Source organism: Agelaius tricolor, unplaced genomic scaffold (assembly GCF_023055355.1).
Source record: "Agelaius tricolor isolate 1412-34295 unplaced genomic scaffold, bAgeTri1.0.p SCAF_16, whole genome shotgun sequence".
Lineage (NCBI taxonomy): Eukaryota > Metazoa > Chordata > Aves > Passeriformes > Icteridae > Agelaius > Agelaius tricolor.
In genome coordinates, this window is record NW_027269276.1 from 12,811,979 (window position 1) to 12,834,763 (window position 22,785).

Below are 22,785 nucleotides of genomic sequence, written 5' to 3' on the forward strand. Positions count from 1 at the left end.
TATCATCACCTGTTTGTATCATCCTTTCACACCAAAAATAAAATCTTGAGAAGTTGTTCCTAGCTGGCAGGCAATCACATCTAACCTATAGATTCTGATACATCTGTTGCTTTCAGAAAATAAATATTTGGCACATCTACAAGGCTATGAAAATTGTGGCAGAGTTGAAGGCAAGGAAAAGATCAAAACATGGCATGAATTATTTATATGAGCTATGATCCTCAATAGAACTTATTTTCAGACGGTAGCACCACAGTATCTTCAATTTTGAACATTGCATCATTGCAGAAAATACTTAAGTCTTGTTGAGGAACCTGATGCAAAATCATCATTATTGTTTTCTCTCCCAGAATTCTTTCATTCTCCTTTTTTTTTCTCATCCTGTAGTTTCCAATTTGTTATTGAAGATTGTGTAAGACAAATGAGCAATGAACTGAATCAAATGAGAGGAAATGGGAATGCAGCAGCCAATAAGAACAGTGCAGCCATTGATGCTGAGATTGTGCTTCGGCCTCTCATGGATTCCCTGGACACAACGTGAGTGTGGCAGACTGGATTGGGTGCCAGGCTGGGAACTGGATGCTGCAGTCAGGCACACTTGGTTTTACTCTGAAAGCTGGAACCACTTCACAGATACCTGGAAGCACTCTGTAGTATTTTTAATATTTCTAGTATTCACTGTGTGCAGAATCCCATGCCTAACCTGTTTACTTACACTGAGCAATTTTTACATAAGCTCCAGGCTTGTCTTTCCATGTCTTGTCATGTTTTGAGTCATTGAAAATGAGCCGGTGCATGGTCTCTCCTCCGCAGGCTGTTATGAAGACTGTGCTGGAAAAAAAGAACAAAAGTAATTCCTACACTGAATTGTCTGGCATTTGTTTTAGGCTTGTACCCAATGTCCCACTGCTTATTGATATGCACTTCTGTGTCACCAAAAACCAGCATCATCTAAACAGCAACTTGATTTTTTTTTTTCATTTGGTAAAATGCTAAGTTTTTAGAGGATCCTGCAAATTCATTCTGGCTTCTGTAAGTAAGCATAACTTATGCTATCATCATTCAGCAGTGACACATTCTGAAAGGCCATGTGCAGCACAAGCACATCTGTAAGCACATGGGTGTCCTTGGTGCTTGTCAAACAGCAGTGGCCTTTTGATGGAAGCAGCTGTGAGGACAAGCAGCCTGGCACTGACCCTGTACAGTCACAAGTTACACAGCCCTCTGGCTCCTTAGGCAGGTTTTTCCCAGCTAGAAATTTTCAAAGTAAAGATGGAAAAGGTGCCCTAAAAATTTAATTTTACTGTAAGTAATAGATAGCAAGATTGCTCAGACATGTCAGTATATAGAAATAAATGCTTCCAAACAGTAGCTGCATATTTGCATTAGCTGTCAGCAACCAGTTCTACATCCCAGTAGAAATACAAAGCAAGAGACAGTTGCTCTTATTTTTAAGACATAAACAAATTATATACTAAAACTTTAATTTAGGGGTGTGGGAGTGCTAAATTGTATCATCCATCAAACTTTTAACTCATCATGATTTTGCATTTTCAATAAATATGCATCAGTGATATACTATGCATTAAATTAGATAGAGGAGATTTATATAAGTTTGTAATCTGCAAGTCTTTTTGCCAAAAATATTTACTGATAATATAGCAAAATAATTTAGCTACTAAGAAATTTTTATTACTAGAGAAAAGATAAACCTTAATGGCTATTAATCTGAGCATGATAGAACACCTCTGAAGCCGTAATGCTGGTTTTGGTGACTGGTTTGTGGTTTTGTTTTATTCCAGTTTAAGCGTCTCTGCAAAAATCTGTGAGAAGACAGTTCTGAAACGGGTTTTGAAAGAGCTCTGGAAGTTAGTCTTAAACAAAATAGAAAAACAGATTGTGCTTCCACCGCTGACAGACCAAACCGTAAGTGTTCCAGAGCAATTCTCAGTTGATACAAAGGACTGTAACAATGATGTGCCTGAGCAGGTGTTGCCAAGGGGTCTGACACTGTCCTGCTCTGTACCCTGACCACAGGGACTAACACACCTGCATTGCAGGCAGTGTCGCTCTCTGGTGTCTCAGAGTCATGCAGCCAACTTGCTCTTAGCTGGTGAGGCAGACTTCACTCCTTCATCTACTGCCTGCCCCAAATCAGAGCATTTTCTGTGAACGCAGGCACGTGAAAGAATGCGGTCATGTGCTCCCATACAAGGGGTTTCATTTAAATCCAATTTGTCTCTCGGCTTCACTGTGCACAGGAACGTGAGAGTGTTCCTTGCCCTTCCTAGCCACATCAGAAATTCAATCACTTCCATTTTTGTAGGTTTGAGAAAGCCAGGGATGCCCATCCCATCCTCCAGCCCTGCCTGCTGTGCCATTCCTCATCTTGAGGCAGCACTTAATTAACATCAGGAAGCTTCAGCCAAATTTAGCACTAAAGATTTGGGAGATTTTAATAGCAGCCTTGACAGGAGGTCCTCTTTGGGCAGAGCTGCATTTCCAGCCTGCTGAGAAGAGGGAAGGGAGCTGTCCTTAAAGAAAGTGGTGCTGCACAGGAGCCTCTTGTGGGGCATGGCCTGATGTGAACCCTGGTGGCTAAGCCGAGGGAAACTGTGAAATCTTCCTGTCAGAGGATCACCAAAGAGAGCCTGGCTTGGAGGCCTTTTCATAATTGCTTTTTTTTTTTGAGAGATTGGGTAACATAACTGTTAATTCTTCTTTTATTCAATCTTGTTTAAAATAAATTGACCATCTTATTACAAGTTAATTGTGATGTTGCCACAGTGTACCTTTGGCAACTTCGCTGTTGCACATCCTATGGTACCACTACAGCTGCTAAAAAGCTGTTGGTCAGGGTCCATAAGTTAAAGGCATATCATTAAATCTTACTATAATATATTGAAGATGCATGAAAGAATATTGCTGGACAGGCAGGAAAAGCTCTAATAGAAAATGTATAAATGCTGTAGAAATAAAAATGAAATTACCTGAACTATTAAAAATTCTAGAGTAGAGTTGATCATGGCCAGGACTCCAGTCACTGAATTTGTTCATATATACTGTACTTGTTAACTATGCATAATTAAAAACAACCTCTCTTTCAATAAGTTTCAAATTTACATTTATGAGATCTTTAATTTGCTTTTCAAATTTTTTGGTGCAAATATTATCTGTCAATACATAGGTAGCATTTCAGTTGGGTAGCTTCATTTTCTGCCATGTGTTAGGAGCATTTATTAGCTTTATGCAGGATCAATTATTCACAGGACAGTACGTTCAGAAGGGAGTTTCCTTAGTGGTACCCTCTATATAGAGTGTTTCTAGTAGGCATTGTGAACTATTCCATTTATTTTGATGCTTTTGTTTACTATTGAACACATAATTACAGAAAATCACTGAAAAGTAGGATACTGTGAGAGATTTTCTTGCCCTGAATATTTCTTTCTGTTTGAGGTTGAGAGGCACAAGCATTCAGAAATGGGGTTTATTTTTTCATATATATATATATATATATATGTGAAAAATATATATACACATTTTTCTTACTTTTCTCGCTACTAAAAATAATGAAGATTTAAACTGTAGTTCTGTATTACATTTTCTTCAATTGAAGCATATAGGAAGTAAAATTATTTCTGGAAAATGAAACTTTTTGCAATAGAAAGTCTAATGAAAAATTAGTCCAGTGTAAGTTGGATGAACCTTTTTCATGAAATCCACATAATCAGAGCTATGTCTTCCTGAGCTGCCATGTAACTGCACTGATAGTTATGTTGCTTGGAGTAATTGTGATAAAGGATATGAGCATGGAATTACAGTAGGATTCTGTTTGAGACAAATGTGTAGGCATTGGCCTTTGGTGTCATGCCAGGATTTGGCTATTGTAAAATATTGCTTTAACTTCATACCATTTCAATATCTTTTCTTCAAAAAAGGGCTCTGGCTCACAGTACACCATTGTGCCGTGCTTTACTCAGCTGAGGATTCCCCCTACACAGGCTTTTGCAGGTTCTTCAGGGCTGCTCACTTCCCAGCATGATTGTTCATGTTAGCACAGCACCTGAGAGCTACAGTTATGGACAAACATCTCACCGACACACACTGAGAACAATCACAGCCTTAGCCTTCAGTATTAAACACAAAATGAGACAGCAGAAAGGAGAATACAAAACCACTCTCAGCAGAAAGTGCAATATTTGTATCAGCTATAGAATACTGGAGGGAATCTTGCTGCAGGCATTCAAGCACTTGGCCTTATGAACTGAATGAAAATGTGTCTCCTGTGCAACTGAAACTTTTATTTAGCTTTGCAAAACGATGACTTTGGCCAGTGTCCTAGCAGAAAATAAGATTGTGTTGACATAAAAAGCAAACATGCTGTCGTGAGCCTGTTTCCTTAATTTTCAATGTGATTACAGGGGCCCCAGATGATATTCAGTGCAGCCAAAGACCTTGGACAACTGTCAAAACTCAAGGTAATGGAGCCAGATGAAGCTGTGACTGGCTTGCACTAACAAAAAAAGGAGGAAATATTAATGACTGTGAGGCCAAACCTCATGCTCCTTCTTGTTCTTATGTAGTATAAGATTGAATATGACAGTAACTACTCAGAGGTGAATAATTATTTCACAGTTTCATCAAAACCAAATTATGAATAGAAGACTCTATGCTTTTATGGTAAGTGATCACTACATGGGACAAGAAGCCATCATTCCCATATTGCCCAACCAGGCCTTACAAGCATTACACATCAAAAAAAAAACCCCAAAAAAAGCCACAAAACTTTGCTTCTGGAAAAGCCCTTAAGGTGAGAATACCAGCAATTTTCTTTCTGTGGACTATTTATGTACATTGAAACATAGTATGTACGTCTGCAGTAAAGTCTTCAGCACCTCAGGGCTGGAGTCCACTTGATGGACAGCAGAGATGTTTGATAGTGATGTCAGTTGTTTGCCAGTCAATTCTGCAATTAGGATTTCAGATTTGTGCAGAAATGTGGTATTTGGAGCCTCTATGAATGATTGTTCAGTTTGCTAGACGAGTTAAAATATTACCTAAGGAAATCACTGACTGCTTATTAGACAAAGATTTAACAGGAGTGTAGTCACTCTATGTCTAACATGTTCTAATAGGAACCCTTCTTTTTTTAAACATAGGGCATTAACAAACATCTGTTAAACAGTCAGGTTTAGTATTAAAATTAATTACTTCTATATCATCTAATATAATTTTTTAAGTTAAATTTTAACCTTTTCCCCATCCCTCAAAACAGAGAAATAATGCATCCTAGTAAAAGAAGTAATGCTCAGTATTAACCAGTGAATCTGGTTCTCTGCAGTCTATGATTTCAGGAAACAACCCAATTGCTCTAGGTTATAATTTGTTGTGAAAGGATTCTGAATTAATCCCTGTTAATCATAGTCCTTGGGGGGCATTTGGTGGATGTTTGTTTGTTTTGCAAAGAGCAGATACTCACAATATTGTCTCTCTAAAACCAAGTGCACTCTTGTCTCGCGTGCAGGACCACGTGATCCGCGAGGAAGCCAAAAGCCTGAGCCTGAGGCAGTGTGCAATAATGGACGTGGCCCTCGTTACCATCAAGGTACAGCTTCAGGTCTTTCCTACTCTGTGCTGCAATGCCCAACAATCACTGATTGGTTTTTAGATAAAAGACTGGAGACTTTCATACAGTCTTCATGGAGTTGGTTTCTCTAGTCAAAAGAAATCATTAGGAATATTTATTATATTATTAATTAATGTATTATTTCATTTGCTTATCAGTCTTTTTCACATTGGCCTGGATCATTAGTTGGTGTAAATAACTTTAAAGCAATCAGTTTCTAGAATAACAGCATATTTTCTTGTCTGCTGGGAAGGGACAGCACATCAGGAAGGTAAGAAGGCAGCTATTGAAGTATAAAATTGAAGATATAAGTAAGAGGAAATACTTATGATCAAGTGTTTTGCAGTAAAACAGTCTCTAAGGCAAGCAAAAAGTAACAGAGAGAGCTCCCAATTGCCATTTTTTGTATTTGTAGTAGAGACAATTAATTACAAATGTAATTTGACATTTCTTGCAGAAATAAAAATAATTGGGAATTAGTAATGTTTTGGAAGCAAATTGAACAAATTGAAAAATGGAACAAATTGAAGTATGCTCCCAAAGTAAGCTGCATGAAGTAAAGTATGTGAATCTAATCATTTTCCAAACACATAAAAGCTGGGGAAAATGTAAAGTCTAACCTTGCCTAAATTTCCAGTGCTTAAACTCTTACAGATGGAGAGATAGGTGTTGACCATTTTGCTAAAAAAGTCTAGTTTTGGAGGGAAAAGATTAAATAGGGAGAATCCCTTTGTTAATTCAGCATCCTTATATTGGTGTGCTAAGTTATAAGAGTTAATTCATAGCATTCATTAAGTGAGCTAAAGAAAGCTCCTGAGAAACCCTTTTCAAATTGTAAGGCAATGACGGTGTGCATTATAAATGCCTGCTGTATTTACAAGCTGCTATGGCAAAATCATTTCCAAAATACTTAACAAATAACCCTGATCATGTAGAAATTGGGTTTATACTGGTAGAATGTTAAAAAAGGCAAACCTTATGAGTTAACTCAAGAAAAAAGACTGCTAAGTTTATTTAGGAATGTAGTTGATACGTTTAATGATCAAAATACAGATTTTTTTTGGTAATGCTTAGTAAATACAGCTTATTTACAAGCAAAAATCATGGCTGCCCAGTTAAGAATAGGAGAATGGTGAAAATGGCTTGTGGTGTGTGTTCAGAAACTGGGTAGCTGATTATGGTAAGGAAGGGTTTTGCAGGGAGGAGTATCTCCACTTACAGTCTTTTTTATTTTTCCTTTCATTTAATTCACTGAGAATCAATCGTAATTTAATAGTGGATGGTGTTATTAATCCTTTGACAAATATAAATTAAAGTAATATTTTTTAATCTTGAATATATATAGCATATCATCAATCTTTGTATTATGTAAAAAGAACCATAGCAATTTATATAACTATTTAATACTTTTCAGCTTAATTTGCAATTTACAGTTAGGAGAAGTGGCCTCAGTTATCTCAGACTGAGTTCTCTGCTACCTCATTATGTCAGCCCAGAGACAATGTCCATTGATGATACTGTCCCAGTTCTCTGTACACCCAGAGACCCTCTACAGAGAGAAAGCAGCACCAAAGGGGCTTTTGTGGCATTTGGCAGCTTTGGGCTGAGACTGCAATGGCTCCAGCACTTGACACCTGCCCCTTTCATTTGTCAGTGTGACTGGAATCTCTTGTGCCACCTACAAACCTACAGAAAGGAGCAAGAGTAGCAGGGGAATTATTTTAAGTTTTCCATCTCTAAGGAACAGGGCAATAACTGATCCATCTGAATCTGTAAAACCCTGTTTACTCATTATCTTTCTATATTCAGTTCTACACAGTAATGATAGGTTCAACATTGCTGCTTTGCTTGCAAAATTTACCATTTATGGGAAAAACAAAAAAAAATTATTTAAAAACTCAGGAAAACAAGGGTCAGGTGTCTGTTTCTTTATATGACTATAAGCTTTCATGGAGCTTTCAGCCATGTGTAGCTGCTGCTGCAGATAATATTTTACTGGGAGAAACAGCTTCAAAAAATCACAGTAATTGTCACAATAGCAGGAAACACTAACAGATTTTAACACTCGCTTATAAATTGAATATGATTCTTAGTGAAATCATGACAAAACTCTTGAGCAATCAAGATGAGAGGTTTTTTTGGAACATATTGTATGAAATAATTTGCTTGGAAAGAAAGATTTATTCAGAACCTTTTAAACTGACACTAACTGTCCACATCGTATTAAAAAATATAAAATATTGCAGCCTGATGACTTCAAATCCCCTGTTTTGCTCCACAGATATTTTTTTCCCCTTCAACAGTCAGTAGGCAGCAATACATAAATGTAAATAATAACTGTTATGAAACATTTATGTTTCATCTCCTGCAGAATCTTGAGAACTAGAAGATGAAATGTGTGCACTAAATGCAAAGGGCATATGTGGACTCTAGGTCTGTAGGTCTGCATCCCAGCTGTCCAGATAAGCTGGGATACAGCATCTAGTGGAGATGTGTATATGTGAACTGGAATGTAGATATTGCATTCATTCCTTTGGCAACACTGCAAAAAGGCAGGGAGAGTAAATTCTGCTTACAGTCCCCAAGATTCCCTGTACAGAGTGGACCAATATTGCATCTCATCAAGTAGTCATTCTGTTCCTGAAAAACACTGTTTATTTTTACTAATTAGCCATTAATGGGAGCTTTATTGATCTTGAGACCTAGAACTGTAATGGAGGTTGCAAAATGCTTTGCAAGGTGTTTGAAAAGGTATGAAGCACATTTATCTTTTCATTGTGGCTAGCATGTATTAATTCATCAAACATTGTCCTGTACAAAACTTTAGGAAAAATTCATCCTTGTGGGAGGAAAAAGGGAAGAATCTGTCCCCTAATTTTTCTGAACTCAGCTTTGGGATTGAAAACGATATAATAACATTTATATATGTAGTTTTTATATATATATAGTTTACATAGTCAGCATGGCATCAAAGTCATAAGCATATTTGTTATTCCAAATCTAGCCGTGCCCGTAGAACCAGAAGTCCTCTTCTCACACTGCTACTCTAAAACTTCACACTCTGGAGTATTCTCCCTGAAATGTTTTACAAATTGCCCTTTTCCCTAAAAAGTAATATATCCTTTATATTTTACAAGCACTGGCTTGTAAACCATGCCTTCATTTGAGAGGGGTTTGTGATGTTTTGGTTTATTAGATAAAGAATTAAAAAAAATTATTCCACTCTCCGCAAGGTAAAAGAATGCTTCAAATATTTTCCAGTTTTGGCAAATTAATACTTCAGATTATCAAGACCAAAATCAAAATTTTGTATTTCTTCCCTTTATGCTTAATTTTTTTACCCTTGGAAAGAAGCTTTGTACTAGAGATTATGACAGTTATCTCAAATGCTATAATAAAAGTAGAAATGCCTGTTGCTACTTCCAAACACTCACTTGAAGTTGTATGTCTGTAATTGAGGCCTTTTTTTTCCCCTGTGAACAACCATATTTGGTTTTCATTTCAGCAATACTTCCATGCTGGAGGAAGTGGGCTGAAAAAGAATTTCCTGGAGAAGAGCCCAGACCTGCAGTCCCTCAAATACGCTCTCAGCCTTTACACGCAGACTACTGACGCCCTGATAAAGAAGTTTATAGCCACACAAACTTCTCAGAGTAAGTCATCTGCAAGGGACACAAATGCATCCTATTATATTTTAAATGTTCTAAATTGTTGATTGCAGATTACATTCCCTACCCCCTGTGGTATTTTAGAGTTTATTGACACAAATTTGCCCTAGTGATGTTATTGATGTTATCCCTTCTCTAATGCTGTTGTTGGAGCTTACCTGAGGGCAGTTCCTTTGGGGGCTTGTGACTGCACAGGGAGAACAATCCCTGAGCTCTGGGGGCACACTGAGCACCAGGGTTATTTGTAGGAGCACTGCACACATCATATTCCAAGCTGAATGTTTTCTTCATTCTGAAAACTGCAGAACTTTGCATCATAGTAATCTTTACTAGATTTCTTCTGAATGTAATGAGCGTTTGTAGAAAATGATTTGCCTGCCACTTCATGTCTTAGGGAAAGAATACAATGTACTGATAGAATGAATTACCCTGCTCCAGCTCATAAGAATCAGAAAGTTTTTGGAAATAAATTGCTTTTACTTCTGAAGTACAATATGTTACTCACAGTATAAAAAGCATGAAACATGAGTTTTGCAGCTTGTCCCAAGATAATTTCTGAGGAATGATTTCCTAAGCTATTTCCATATTAAAACTGAGATCTCTCTTAGTAACTCATATATTAAAAATGGAAAAATAGCTATAAAACTCTTACATGTAGGCAGTAGAGTCATTTTTCCCCCCTCTCAAAGAAAAAATTAGCAATATGGATCCAAGCAGAAAATTAACACATACTTTCATTGTAGCTTCAGGAGGAAAAAAATAGTTAAGTTGTAGCCATAAGTGATCTTTTATAAATCCTGAGCGACAAAATTGCATTTTCTTATTTTCATCATGATTTCAGCCTGAGGTCTGTGCTCATTTCTGTGCACACATTACTATGCCTATATTTGCACACCAGTATTGTTAGAAATGTAGCCTCTGGGAATGAAACTTAAGGAAAAGTGACTCAAAACTTTTCATTATCCTTTAATGCCTCATTTAAAATAACTAAATCATCATCTATTATGATTTCCAGCCTCACAGCTATAACTGCATTATTAGCTTTTAGTTAAAATTACTCTGATTGCAAATGAGAAATCTTCTGTGGAATATAATTAGATATTTGGCCTATCTTTTCCACATTGCCAATCCATAATCAATAGACAGTTGGATATACTTTTAAGCTCAAAGCAACGGAAAGAAGAATTTTGTAAATGTAAAGAAAGTATCTGTTGTATAATAACTATGACTGTAGATAGAATTGGATGCTTGTTTTTCCTGTAATGACTACAAGAATCAGACAACAGCCAGGCTTACTTTTACCCCCAGGTTAAGATAGTTTCTCACTCACCATGACTAAGCTGCAGCTACTCTAAGAAACTGAAGAGCAAAAATTTGTCTGATTGGCATGAGAAGGGGGGAGTTAAGGGCACTTGTCCTGTTTTATTCCCAACCCACAAATGTTAAACATGCAGAGCAGCATTTTCTTTTGCAAATAAATTATCAGTATTGTTTGATTGGAAAACTTTTTATAATAACACATAGAATGATTTATAAACTGGTAATGAAATTTAGTTCCACCTATCTGAACTTCACATTTAATATTACCCAGAAAGGATTCAGCTGATTCTGCAATGCCTGTTGTAAGCACATTCATCTGGATCAGTTTTCTTATTCAATCATACCCGAGTGCTGCCTCTGCCAGGAACGATTCCATGGAGCAGGTCACTGCTGGAGTCTCTAAAAAGGACATGGATACTGACCTAAAGGATTTTGCAAAACCTGAAGGCAGTTTAGTGAGGAGAACTGCATTCCAAAGCCTGAGTGACCAGTATTTAACACACTAGGTGGTCACTGATACCTTAGCAAAGAGCACATAAAACACAGCCAGATGAGAATAGTGTGCCATCAGTGCACCATCAGACTCAAGGTCCAGATCTCAGATTGATTTTATTTACTCTGGACTTAATTGTCACTTTATTTGTACATTAATAATAATAATAGTAAACATTAGTTCATGCTGTAAAAAGGTGGGGTTTTTCCTCTAAATTCAGCTACAGGATAACATTCTTGCATACATTCAGATTATTATATGGGTTGCTTTCAAAATCTTTTGTAACCAAACCATTCTTTGTGCACTTGAGCCAAGCATGAATCAGTTGTAAAACAGCAGCACAGCTTTTACAAGCCTGACCTGCAAAATCCAGCTCAGTTGCAGGAACCTGGGGGTTCAGTGCTGTAGGGCTGAAACCCCATGGCTGGTTCACAGCTGAAGACAGGCTGTGAATTCTGCCAGGCCAGAATTTCAAGGAACACTCCAAGACTTCTGAAAAGACCATGTATTTTGTACATTGACAAGAGCTCTTGTTTCAGGTCAAGCAGGACAAGATAATTTTAACTTGAGCTAAATTCAACCACATTTTCCCAATCAAGACAGAACTCTAAAAGCCAAAGGATAAACTCTCACTATACTTCTGCTGGCCTATTGCATGAACTTTCCCACTCCATGGTACACTTGACTTACCCTTAGTCTGTGCTGAGACCAGTACTGGTGAAACTTCTCTTAAGTCACTCCTGAAAAAAGGAGAGAAGCAGTCACCTTTTTAAGTTGTACCTTCCCCTTTTAAACTACTTAAGGCATATCAAAATTAAATGGCTATGGTTTAGTTTAGCAAATGCCTTGAATCTTCAGTAATTTCATAAACTATAGCCAGTGCTGTGACTATTTACACTTGTTTAGCATTAACACTAATAACATTTGAACAAATATTATTTTATTTTAGCAAACTACATAAAAAGACAGTCTCAAATAGAGTTTCCTGAATTAGCTCTCATTTATTGCCACTAATTTCTCCAAAGTAAACACCACTCTTGCATGTAAAATGGTTATTTATTGGACATAGGGAAATATTTTTTCTTACAAATTTACAGCAGCTCCAGTTCACAAATGTTGTTATAGAATAATAAATACATAATGGCAGGATTCTGCACTATATTTTTTATCTTGACTTAAAGTAGTTTGTATCACTTAAGAAGAAAAATCAATACTCATCTCACAACACAGAGCTCATATTGCAAACCCTACCCATGTTTTTATAAGGCTGCAGAAAAGGCTTTGCTTCAGCTGGTCTGATTCAGATTTCTTCATTCTTACGCCAGAGAATTGAAAGCTGAAAAGGGAAGACATACCTGAAAACAAGAAAATATAATACTCACTTTCATTAGGTAAATATGCTTATCTCTAAAAGTAACTCCATCCTTTTCTTGTGAAGTCACCAACACAGGGAGGGACATTACACATTCAAAAATGAAAACAAATTATTTTCAATTGCCAAGCCAAAATTCAGTTCTGTGTTCCATTGCAACTTGTAATTGTACAAAGAAAAGCATAACCTCAATATTTCATAAATAAATGGAATTGCATTAAAACAATAATCTGATAGTAACTATAATTTAAACAAGCAGATAGATGACATCATACTACAGAAAATAAAAATTGCTTAAATTGTTTAGCAGCTCTTATAAGTGAAAAAGAAAGACCTTTTCTTCTTTTGCTTGTCAAAACCATTATATTATTAACTGTCATATTTTGAAAGCTATACCTGTATTCTAACAGGAAATTTAAGTCCTACAGAGCATTTCCATTCTCTCATAACCCATACTTCAGACTGAATTTAACTCAAGAAATAATCCCTGCTTCATCCACTGTAGTTTCAAATTGAGGTCAGAACCATGTGTTACACAACCTTATTTCATGCAAAAAAAAAAAAAAAAAACAACTGCATTACAAGCTGCAGAAATCAGCACACTATTGCAAGCAACCAACAGGAAAGATAAGAACAAAGAAGGAAGAAACTTGCTGAATTACATCTAATAAAAGTACTCCAGCAGATGCTGATAGCAAAGCAAATGGACCCAGAATAGTGGCAGAAAAATAATTATTTTTAAAGTACATATAGTTAAAACCGGACCAGTGGTAAAGCAAAAGGTCTTTACAAAAATATTCACTTAAGAGGCTTTCACATTTGAAAATTTCTGGTTGTTCCTTAAATGAAATAGTAAAGCACCTAAATTAGAAAAAAGTTGTGTATCAGTTTCCTCTAGGTCTTCAAGAAATAAACACAAACTACAGGTATCCATCAGTTATATGATAGCATTCCAGGTGCTAAATAAGGAGGGATAAAAGCCTGACCTCTAGGCCTTTCTAGTCCCTGAGGAGCAAGCATCTTTGAGGAGATCTCCAGAGGAGATATTTTTATTCTTTACCATTTATTTGCTGCAAAAGAATAACTGCACTTTAAATGCAGGTGATCACTTGAACACCCACCAGTAAGAGGATGCTGTATTTTGAATAATATAAATATACCAACAAATAAAATGTAAAGCAGATATTAGAGAGCAAGCAGTAATAATTAAACATCCATAAGGTTTTCAAACATGAGGCAGAGTCATTTATAAGTTTGTTAGCCTTCAAATGAGTTTTATTACAGTACTAAAGGAAGAAAAGTGCAATCATCCTCTGCAGTGCATGAAGAGATTTGTTGTCAGCTAAATTGGCTTATTAAATGTAGTAGGATAAATGGACCTTTCTATAGTGCAGTCAGAATCACTAATTCCTGCTGTGACTGTTCAAGAAGTGGTAGCAAGAAAAGAAAACAAAACAGCAGAACTAGACAGATCAGAGGCTTCAAAATGAAGTACCCTAGCTCCTCAATGTCAGCAAGAGATGCTGTAAGCAAATACTAAATGTCCTGGAATTGTATCTCTAGTTTGTTCAGCAGGTCAGAAAGAGAAAGATGGATGGGATGATTACTGAAAGAAACCAACTTTATGTTCTAGACTCCACTAGAAATTGTCTATGCTCACTGGGATGTTCTGCAAAGGAGATTTTCTCAGCAATACTGGATGTAGGGTCATTTCAATGTCAGCTGCTTTTAGTATAAAACTGGGTGATGTTTTGCACAGATTTCTTTATAACCATATCAAGCAGCAGTACTGTACATACAAGACTATTCATATATTTGCAGTGCTGCTTGGAGCACTGTTGTCAATTATGGGCTACCAGGAGAAGGAAAGAGACACTAATTAGGAGACCTCTGCAAGAATATATTTTGCATAAGTTAATAAAAAAGGTGAAGAAAGAGAACAAGTCTAATCTTACATATTTGTAGATTCTTGTCCTGATGAAATCCTACCTGACATTATTAGAGGTTAACACTGCACACTCTGCTACTACCACCATCCACAGGCTGCTCTTAAGGCTATCAAATAAAAATGATAATTGTCCTCTTTTAAAACTTTCCTGGGGTTTTGATTTGGTTTTTTTTTTTAAGCTAGAGGCTAAAACACATAATTTACACCAGCTGATCATTTCAGTGATATTCAAGATCAGCTTAATTCATCCTCCACTGCAATCAGGAGTAAATTATTATTAATTATTATTGGGAGAGGGTTCAAGAACTTCTCATTCTCTCTCTCAGTTTATGCTACTCATGCAGTGTCCCTAAGATTTAGGTGGTGCAAATTCCTGGTTCACTTCTCCTGTCTGGCTTGGCATTGAAAGCTTTATAATTGGAACAGAGTTACAGTTTGCTCAACTCAAACTTCACAGCTGAAGGAAGGCTACAGATGTAATCAACAGCATCATTCATAATGAGGTTCATCACCACAAGAAGTACCTGTGCTGAGGTTGAATTCCATGCATTATGGAACACTGAAAAGGTGGAATTTCACAATATGAAAGGATGAGACAGATTAATGCTCTAGGACCTCCAGCCCCTGCTCTCTTTCATTTACTTTTCACTATCACAAAGCCAATGAGAATACTCTATATATACAAACATATATAGTATTGGATTCCTATCCTGGGCAAGCTGCTTTCTGAATTACAGGCATTGTCTGCATTTAATCCAGGTAATCCACATAAATATAAGGGAAGGCTTTTTCACACAAGTCAGCACCCAGGGTTAAATGTAACTCCATTAAAAACATGCTGCTCCATGATATATGGCCTAATGACACTGTGTTTGCAAGAGAAAAGAAAACCAGCTTTAACTTTATGACCTTCACCAAATGAGAATTTCCTTTCTCTTCCCAAGTAAAAGCAAATTTTACTATAGTCAGATAATACTTCAGTCTGTGATTCTAAATAAAGCCATTTTATTATTCTTACTATTTAGCTTTTCTGGTCCATTTGGTTCCTACCTTTTTTAAAAATTCTTTAAAAAATTATGTGATATTTATTGTGAGCAAGCCATAGAATGATTCACCAACTCAGAGCTTCCATATAGTACAGTTTTAAGTAATTATTCAAATACAAGAAACTTAATTACTGCCACTGAAGCTAAACTTCTTGCCATTAAAACACTGATGTCTAATAAGTTTCTTATTTACATGTTAGTGGTGGTCCCAACCCTCTGACTGATAATGAAATACATCTAACAGGAAAATTTGTACAGGTACCCTGCAATTGCTATGTTTGAAAAATAGGTTCACAACAATTCCAAGCCAAACTCACCTGAAAGTTTGGAAATGCACAAGAATGTTTAAATATTCTGAGCCTGAAATGATCACTGACTCTCCACATTTTGATAGATCAGGTAACAAAAGGCTTTTTCTCTGAAGCAGTAACACTTGGGGTAAGAGTATTTGATTGACCTTGCAATGCTCATGCCATGTAGAGAACATAATTACAGATCAGGCCAAAGCAGTGAATAAACATCACTGTAGAGCTCATTTCTAGAAAGCCACTGGTGAGGAAATCCAGGAGAGAAAAAGACTGCATGATAAGAGAAGAAACTACTCTAGTTATAAACTAATTTAAGGAGGAAAACCACTGTCCCCATTATTATTACACAAGACACCCCTCCCTCTTCTCTGTATCCCTTCCCTAATTCCTACATGAACGGCTGCTGGAAAAATCCTAAAGGAATGTTTGCTTCTCCTCTCATATAGAGGGATGAGGAACCAATGGGTAAGGAATTTTTGTATAAATAAGAGGAATTTAAAATCTTTTCTCTGGTACCCACAGAAATAGCAGCCTGTTTTAAAGGGGTAGAAATTTACTTTATTATATGGTCCACAGGAGATTACACTGAGGAGTAACTACAGTTCACAGAATTCAACACTCACTGTCATCCAATCAAAGAATAAGTAAAGATACTCAGTTTTATTTATGTTTTACTGTTACAATCTGATATACTGTGGTACCTTTCAAGACAATATTTAAAGTCCTTTTAAAGATTCATTCTCTACAAACTGACTCGCAACCTTCCCTGGTTCTCAAAAGTAAAACCTTAAAAAAATAAGTTCCTGGTTCTCCTGCCATCCCTCAACCTTCTTTCATTTTTAAGCCCCTCTCTCTGTGTCAGTGCAGAACTTCAGTAATTTGTTGAGACAAAACCTTCAGCAAAGGATTCATTAATAGAGATATAGACATAACTTTCCAAACATACATTTAGCAGTAAGATTTTTGGAAAGGTACATGAAAAGCTTGACAAACCCACCAACTTTGGCATTTCAAGATGCAAACACATCTAATGACAACCAGAATGGAAAGCTCCAGATGAACAAGATTTTTTTTATTTCACTGAGGCACTTTCCACAGATATTTGCAATTATCCAGTTTTTTGTGGCAAAATCATTTATGAATCTGATTCTCACTGAAATGTGAAACACATCAGAAATTTTGAAGTGTTTCTAAAGGAAAATACCACTCACCTTTGGGTGTCTATTTCTCTGGATGCATTGAGAAGCCAGGTGTGCTAACCAGTAATTCTTGTTTCAGGTCAAACTGCTAATAATTCAGTGGGTGAGATATCTGTACAGGTGGATGTCTCTACCCATCCGGGAACTGGTGAGCATAAAGTCACTGTGAAAGGTAAGTTTCAAACAGGCAACTTTAAAAAGAAAGCAACAACAAAGACCAAACCTCCAAGCCCTACATCCTCAGTCAAACATACCAGTACTAAAATAAAAAATGACAGGTATTAAAGTACTTGAGAAACTCTGAGTACACTTCAGGTGATTAGGAGTGCACTTCTTCCTTGCTCAACATCAGCAGAAACTCAGATTATGCAGGCAAGTACTGTCTGTGCTTCTCTGTCTAGATAATTTAAAGTTAGTATACTAAGTTATAGACTTATAAATTAAAATGTGCCAAATTATACTTCTCAATTGCTTGTACATAATTCAACTTATAAAAACTACAGCAAAGCTGAGTGGTGAATGACTACACCAAGTCTTAAGAAGCCGCATTTTTGATAAAATGCCTTTATTCTGCACAACCTGAATTTCAGAAACACAGGATCATTCAGATTAGTATAAGCTGATTTTTTTTTAATTGCAGTGAAGGTAGAAGGTAAAAAGAAGCTGCAAATGTAAAGGATTTATAAAATACACGTTTACATTTGATACTACTGGACCTAAAAGTAGTCAGACATCTTCACTTGGCAGGGAAGGGGCAAAGCATCTCCTAGGCTTACCAGGTATTCATATTCCATAGGAAAGCTCTCAGGTCACCTTTCACTGGCTATACCAAGTCATACAGGGTAATTAATTGGAACACTTCCAGTGGAATTGTATTTAACGTCATTTTTTTTAAACTCTTTATAGTTGTAGCAATTAATAACCTAAACTGGCAAACAACAGCTATGTTCCGGCCATTCGTGGAAGTTTGCATACTGGGTCCTAAATTAAGTGACAAGAAAAGAAAACATGGAACCAAGACAAAGAGCAACACCTGGTCACCAAAGTACAACGAAACTTTCCAATTGTAAGTCTTTTATCTCTAGGAGTTCCATATTTTTTGAAAATTTCCCTAAAATACTTTTGCCTTTAAACCATTAATAACAAGAAAAGCCATCCTAACATAGATATACAGACACCAATTCAAAATTATTTACTAATTTGTATCTTTGTTGTATATGAAGACGAATGGCAGACACCAAGCTTTCAGTCCTACAAAACCTGGTTAAAATGTACAATTGATTTCCCTACAAAGGAATAACTATTTCTATCCCTAGGAATCTATTGGCCTAGGTATTTGTTTGGACAGAAGTATTAATTATTATTTCTAGATAATTCCTGTAGAGATATCAAAATGTGTATTGGGTTGTGCATGTGTTAATAGTATTGTTTCATTTAATCTTTAAATCAGTAAGAAGCTTCCACCTAACCTAGAGTTTTAAATTTAGTACTTCTCTGCCCTTTCCTGAGACCAATTTATTTTCCTTCTCTTACCCTCCAACCCTGACTGAAATGAGTTCATTGTGTTTCACCACAAAGCTCCTTTTGATGCCTGCTACCAGGGATTTTCTGTATATTTTGAAGCTGATTTAAAGTAATGGTGCTGACAGCTGGGGAACCAGCTGAACATTTTTTGTCCTTTCCAGGGAAAGGTAACTGTCTGTTCCAGCTGTTGAGGGAATTCTGTTTCTGTTCAGGCTGCTGAGAACAGAGGCTCCATCACCAATCCATCTGAAGGGTTACCTGTGTAGAAAGTTTAAAACTAGATAACCTGCTGTAACAAAATGGAACCACAAAACTTAAACTACCACTCACTCTCAGTTTAATTTGCCCAAGATTTCTAGAGCAAATTAATTCCTTGGGGGAAATTAAACCGAAGTCTTTGTTCTAAATTCCTATTGTTAATCCTCCCAGCCTGCTGGGTAACGAAGATAAGCCAGGAGCCTACGAGGTGCACCTGTCAGTGAAGGATTACTGCTTTGCGCGGGAGGACCGCGTTATCGGCATGACCGTCATCCAGCTGCAGGCCATCGCCGACAGGGCCGGCAGCGCCGCCTGGTACCCCCTGCTCAGGAGCATCTCCGTGGATGAGACCGGCCTGACAATCCTTAGAATACTCTCTCAGAGGAACAACGATGAAGTTGCTAAAGAATTTGTAAGACTTAAAACAGAAACGAGATCTGCTGAAGAAACGGCCTAAGATACCCAAGTAATGCAAGATTGTCACCGCCAAGAACATAAATACAACGCTGTTGTCTGACTAGTGCATGCATGTGCAAATCTGTGGGAATGTTTAACTATGTTTTCAGTGTTTGCCAGTACTTATGTACTATATTTGCAAGGTATGTCAAGGAGCTGTATATCTTTTATACATATTTTGGTCTTTGGTAAAGTAATTGTTCCAATGAAGTGCCAAAACTAAGATTAAGAGTAAATGTTTCATCATATCTTTTTAAATGTTGATTTCACCTCATCACAATTTGATTATTTTTTACCATTTATTAATAAGTAAGTAGCTTTTTTAATTAATAATAGTTTATCGCAGTTAAACTGTGTTGCTTATTCTAAATTAAGTTACATCACTTACTCTTCTTTTAAAAATGAGGTGTACCTAGTTTTCTTCAAACTCTCATGTTATGCAAGCCTCATTTTAGGTGTCTTACTGATGACTTTTTCTATCATTACTACAGATGCAGTTACTTATAGAAAGTGTTTGTAATTTTATAATTACCAATATAAAGTAATGATTTTTGCATAAAAACTGAAAAGGATGGAAATATTTTATGCTAATCTCTTTTTCCAACCTTTCATAAATATCACTGTGAAGAAATGCTGTTAAAGCAGGTTCTCAAGAAGCTGTGCTTATCAGAGTTTGTTACTGATGTTTGATATCTTGCGATAACTTTGTTCTTCAAAACTGCCACGGTAATATCATATTTGTATTAAAAGAGTAAGTCAGTATCTGTAGAAACAGGTTGCTGTACAGTACAGTATATGTGCTTTTAAAAAGTGATTTTTTAAATGATATGGTACTGTACAAGGGGTAGTAGTTTGGAATATGTAATGCCGGTTTGTGGTTTGTTTCTAGAAACTGTTTATGAGAAGAAAAGATGCTGTTAGCATTTTCACTCAGAGTTATTAACGTTGCTTTACATACTTAGCTGTAACATCAGTTAAGTGCTTTATTCTTTAATTTTTTTTAGAAAAGTTCAACAGTTTGTACTTATGCAACATTACTATGTATTGCACTAAAGCAAACTCTGTGTCCTGTAAATATATTTAGTGAGGAATTGTAAAATAAAGTATGCAGAAACTGCTTTCCAGTTTTGTCATTTGATATTATTTATGTAACTCTTGGTTTTATGTGCATGTGAAGCCCATGGAGTGGGCTTACTATATAGCTTTATAATATATTAAAGTATGATTTGCACTGTCTGGAATCTGGCTGTTTTATATGTGTAAAATTTGATATATCAGTGTCCTGATATAAAAAAATAATTAGGTAGCTATACATATACATACACATAAAAAATGTTGTGGAATGCCACACATTTGTCATTGGTTTTGCTCACAAGTGTTCCTCATTACACAGGTTGGAGTTTTCAGCTTTGCTTAGGGGAAAAGTAGCTAAGGGAAGGGAGGACACAGTTTGTATACTGATGTCAGCCTTCTAACAACCTAACACAGGACTCCACGCACATAAACCAGATTCTTTCCAGGAGATATTGGTTAGATGTTTAGATGAGATTTTAACAGGTTTAAATATCCTCAAACTTCTTCCTTGAATACTAAAAATTAGATTTGTCATACGTATATTTAGACATTTAGAGAAGTTATGCACAGTCCTTAGAGAGTTAAGAACACTCCCCTAAGATCATAGATTCCAAATTGTGTTTCTGCCAGGTATAGCCCTAAGTTTCAACAGTAGGCACAGATTCTGTTTACAGTTAACAAGGTTTGATGTAAGAAAACATCATCAGACTCAGTTTCAAATACAAAAGGAAAATAATCAAGAGATGAAGTTGCTCCTGGTACAGAACATTGTTGTGGACAAAATGCAGAAAGAATTCCAGAATATGTAATTTGTGGCCCTGTGAATTAAACCAGAAAAGCTGGACTAAGCAGCTTCTGGTTTTTTTACCTGGAGCACTTTCATCATATTTTTCTGTGGTTGTTTATTCTACTGTAAAATGGCACACATTTTAGTGCATAATGTAATCACCACCACTTAACTGTTTATCCCCGAGACTGGGGATAAAGGAATAACTATGAAATCAGTCAAGGCAGGCAATTACTGCTTGTAGTGGTCTCCCTCAGCTGCACAGAGCAGAAGCAATCAGGCAAGCTGGTAAAACCATCCCTTATAATCCACAGCTTTACACAGTATTCTTCAGTGTTTCACTGTTTCTGACAGAGAAATATTTATAGATCAAAAGTTGTCATGTGGAAGATAAGAGGAAAAAGCCTTAACTCTACAGCACAGGACTGCTTTAAACCTTGTTATGAATCAAAATACAGGTAAATTAAATAGTGTAGCACAAGCAGTTGGACCTCACACATTTAATGAAGTCAAAATGATTGACATGGCAGAGTTTTCAGTGCTGTTTTAAAAGCTGTTATAATCTCTTTTCAGAAAGTAAATATCCCATTTTAAAAAAATCAGCTTGTGAGAATTTTCTTAGTTCAGCTGAGCTAACCTAAGCAAACTGTCAGCTGTTCCTGCAGCTTCACTTCTCAGCAACAGTGATGCAACCAAAATCCTACATGGAATTCCATTTGCATTGGTTAGTTAAGATGGCAAATATACATATATGCTCTTAGGAAAATAAAGGAGAAAAAAAGACAGCAGAGAACAGCAAGATTAATTTGAGAACAAATTTTCCATTCTCCAAGGAACAGTTACTACATGGAAACCATTTGATGTGCACCTGAAAAGATACATTCAGTGAAGTCTGTCATATGACAGCTCTTCAAGTCAACTGACAGTTTTACATAAAACTGTTCAATAAAGACTGAGAAATATTTTTCCCTTTTTATTTTGTTTGCTAGGATGAAAATGTAAGAGCCAAATATAGAAACTGAATTAAATTTTCCTTAAAGCAATTTTAAGCTAATATCTGACAAAATAAGCAAAGAGGTAATGTATTAATTAAAATAATATAAGAAACTAAAACTAGCAGCCATTCTGAATCTCAAACACCTTACTTAAAATAGGTTTTTTTCCTAATGCCAATTGAGATGACACCTGAATTAAGAACCCAGTGCTGGAACTGGCCTTTCCTTTGCCTATGGACACTGAACTCAGGAAACTGCTAAAATACCAAAGGAAAAATCTGCAAGATGGAACTGGATATGCATAGTTCTTCATACCTTTTATGTCTTCTGGAGACTTAAATTTGCATCAAAATTATCAATTCATGGGTGTTGGGCTATCATCAGGAGGCTTAACCAATCCCAGCAGCAAAATATGAAACATTTTTTTAAATCATTTGTCTGTATCCTGAAAGAAACAGGATTCTTTCAGAAAGAATTCCTGGCATGTGCAAACGCCACCATTTGGCTTAGGTAGACATGACTCCAGTGATTTACTTGAGAAGCTTACAGAAAAGAATAATAATAATAGACCAATCATTTCCATTGTTTTTCTTCCATTTGTTTTACCAGTTTTCATTTATATTCTCATGCTAGTGACTGTAGAAATCAAATTTGTAGATAAATACTGTAAACAGAATAATAATTTACCATTACTGTATTAGTCTGAATTAA

The 22,785-nt window shown here is 36.3% G+C and overlaps 1 protein-coding gene across 2 annotated transcripts in view; it reads left to right on the forward strand.

Annotated features, from left to right (window-relative positions):
- UNC13C (unc-13 homolog C) overlaps positions 1-20,459 on the forward strand; it is a 132,847-nt gene extending 112,388 nt beyond the window's left edge. For both annotated transcript variants that reach the window (XM_071441565.1, XM_071441566.1), the window contains exons 25-32: positions 388-537; positions 1,803-1,926; positions 4,422-4,478; positions 5,525-5,605; positions 9,132-9,279; positions 17,060-17,152; positions 17,887-18,046; positions 18,934-20,459. In XM_071441565.1, coding sequence (XP_071297666.1) covers positions 388-537; positions 1,803-1,926; positions 4,422-4,478; positions 5,525-5,605; positions 9,132-9,279; positions 17,060-17,152; positions 17,887-18,046; positions 18,934-19,219 — 1,099 coding nt within the window. In that variant the 3' untranslated portion in view covers positions 19,220-20,459. The remainder of the gene's footprint in view (positions 1-387; positions 538-1,802; positions 1,927-4,421; positions 4,479-5,524; positions 5,606-9,131; positions 9,280-17,059; positions 17,153-17,886; positions 18,047-18,933) is intronic.
- The last annotated feature ends 2,326 nt before the right edge of the window (positions 20,460-22,785 follow it).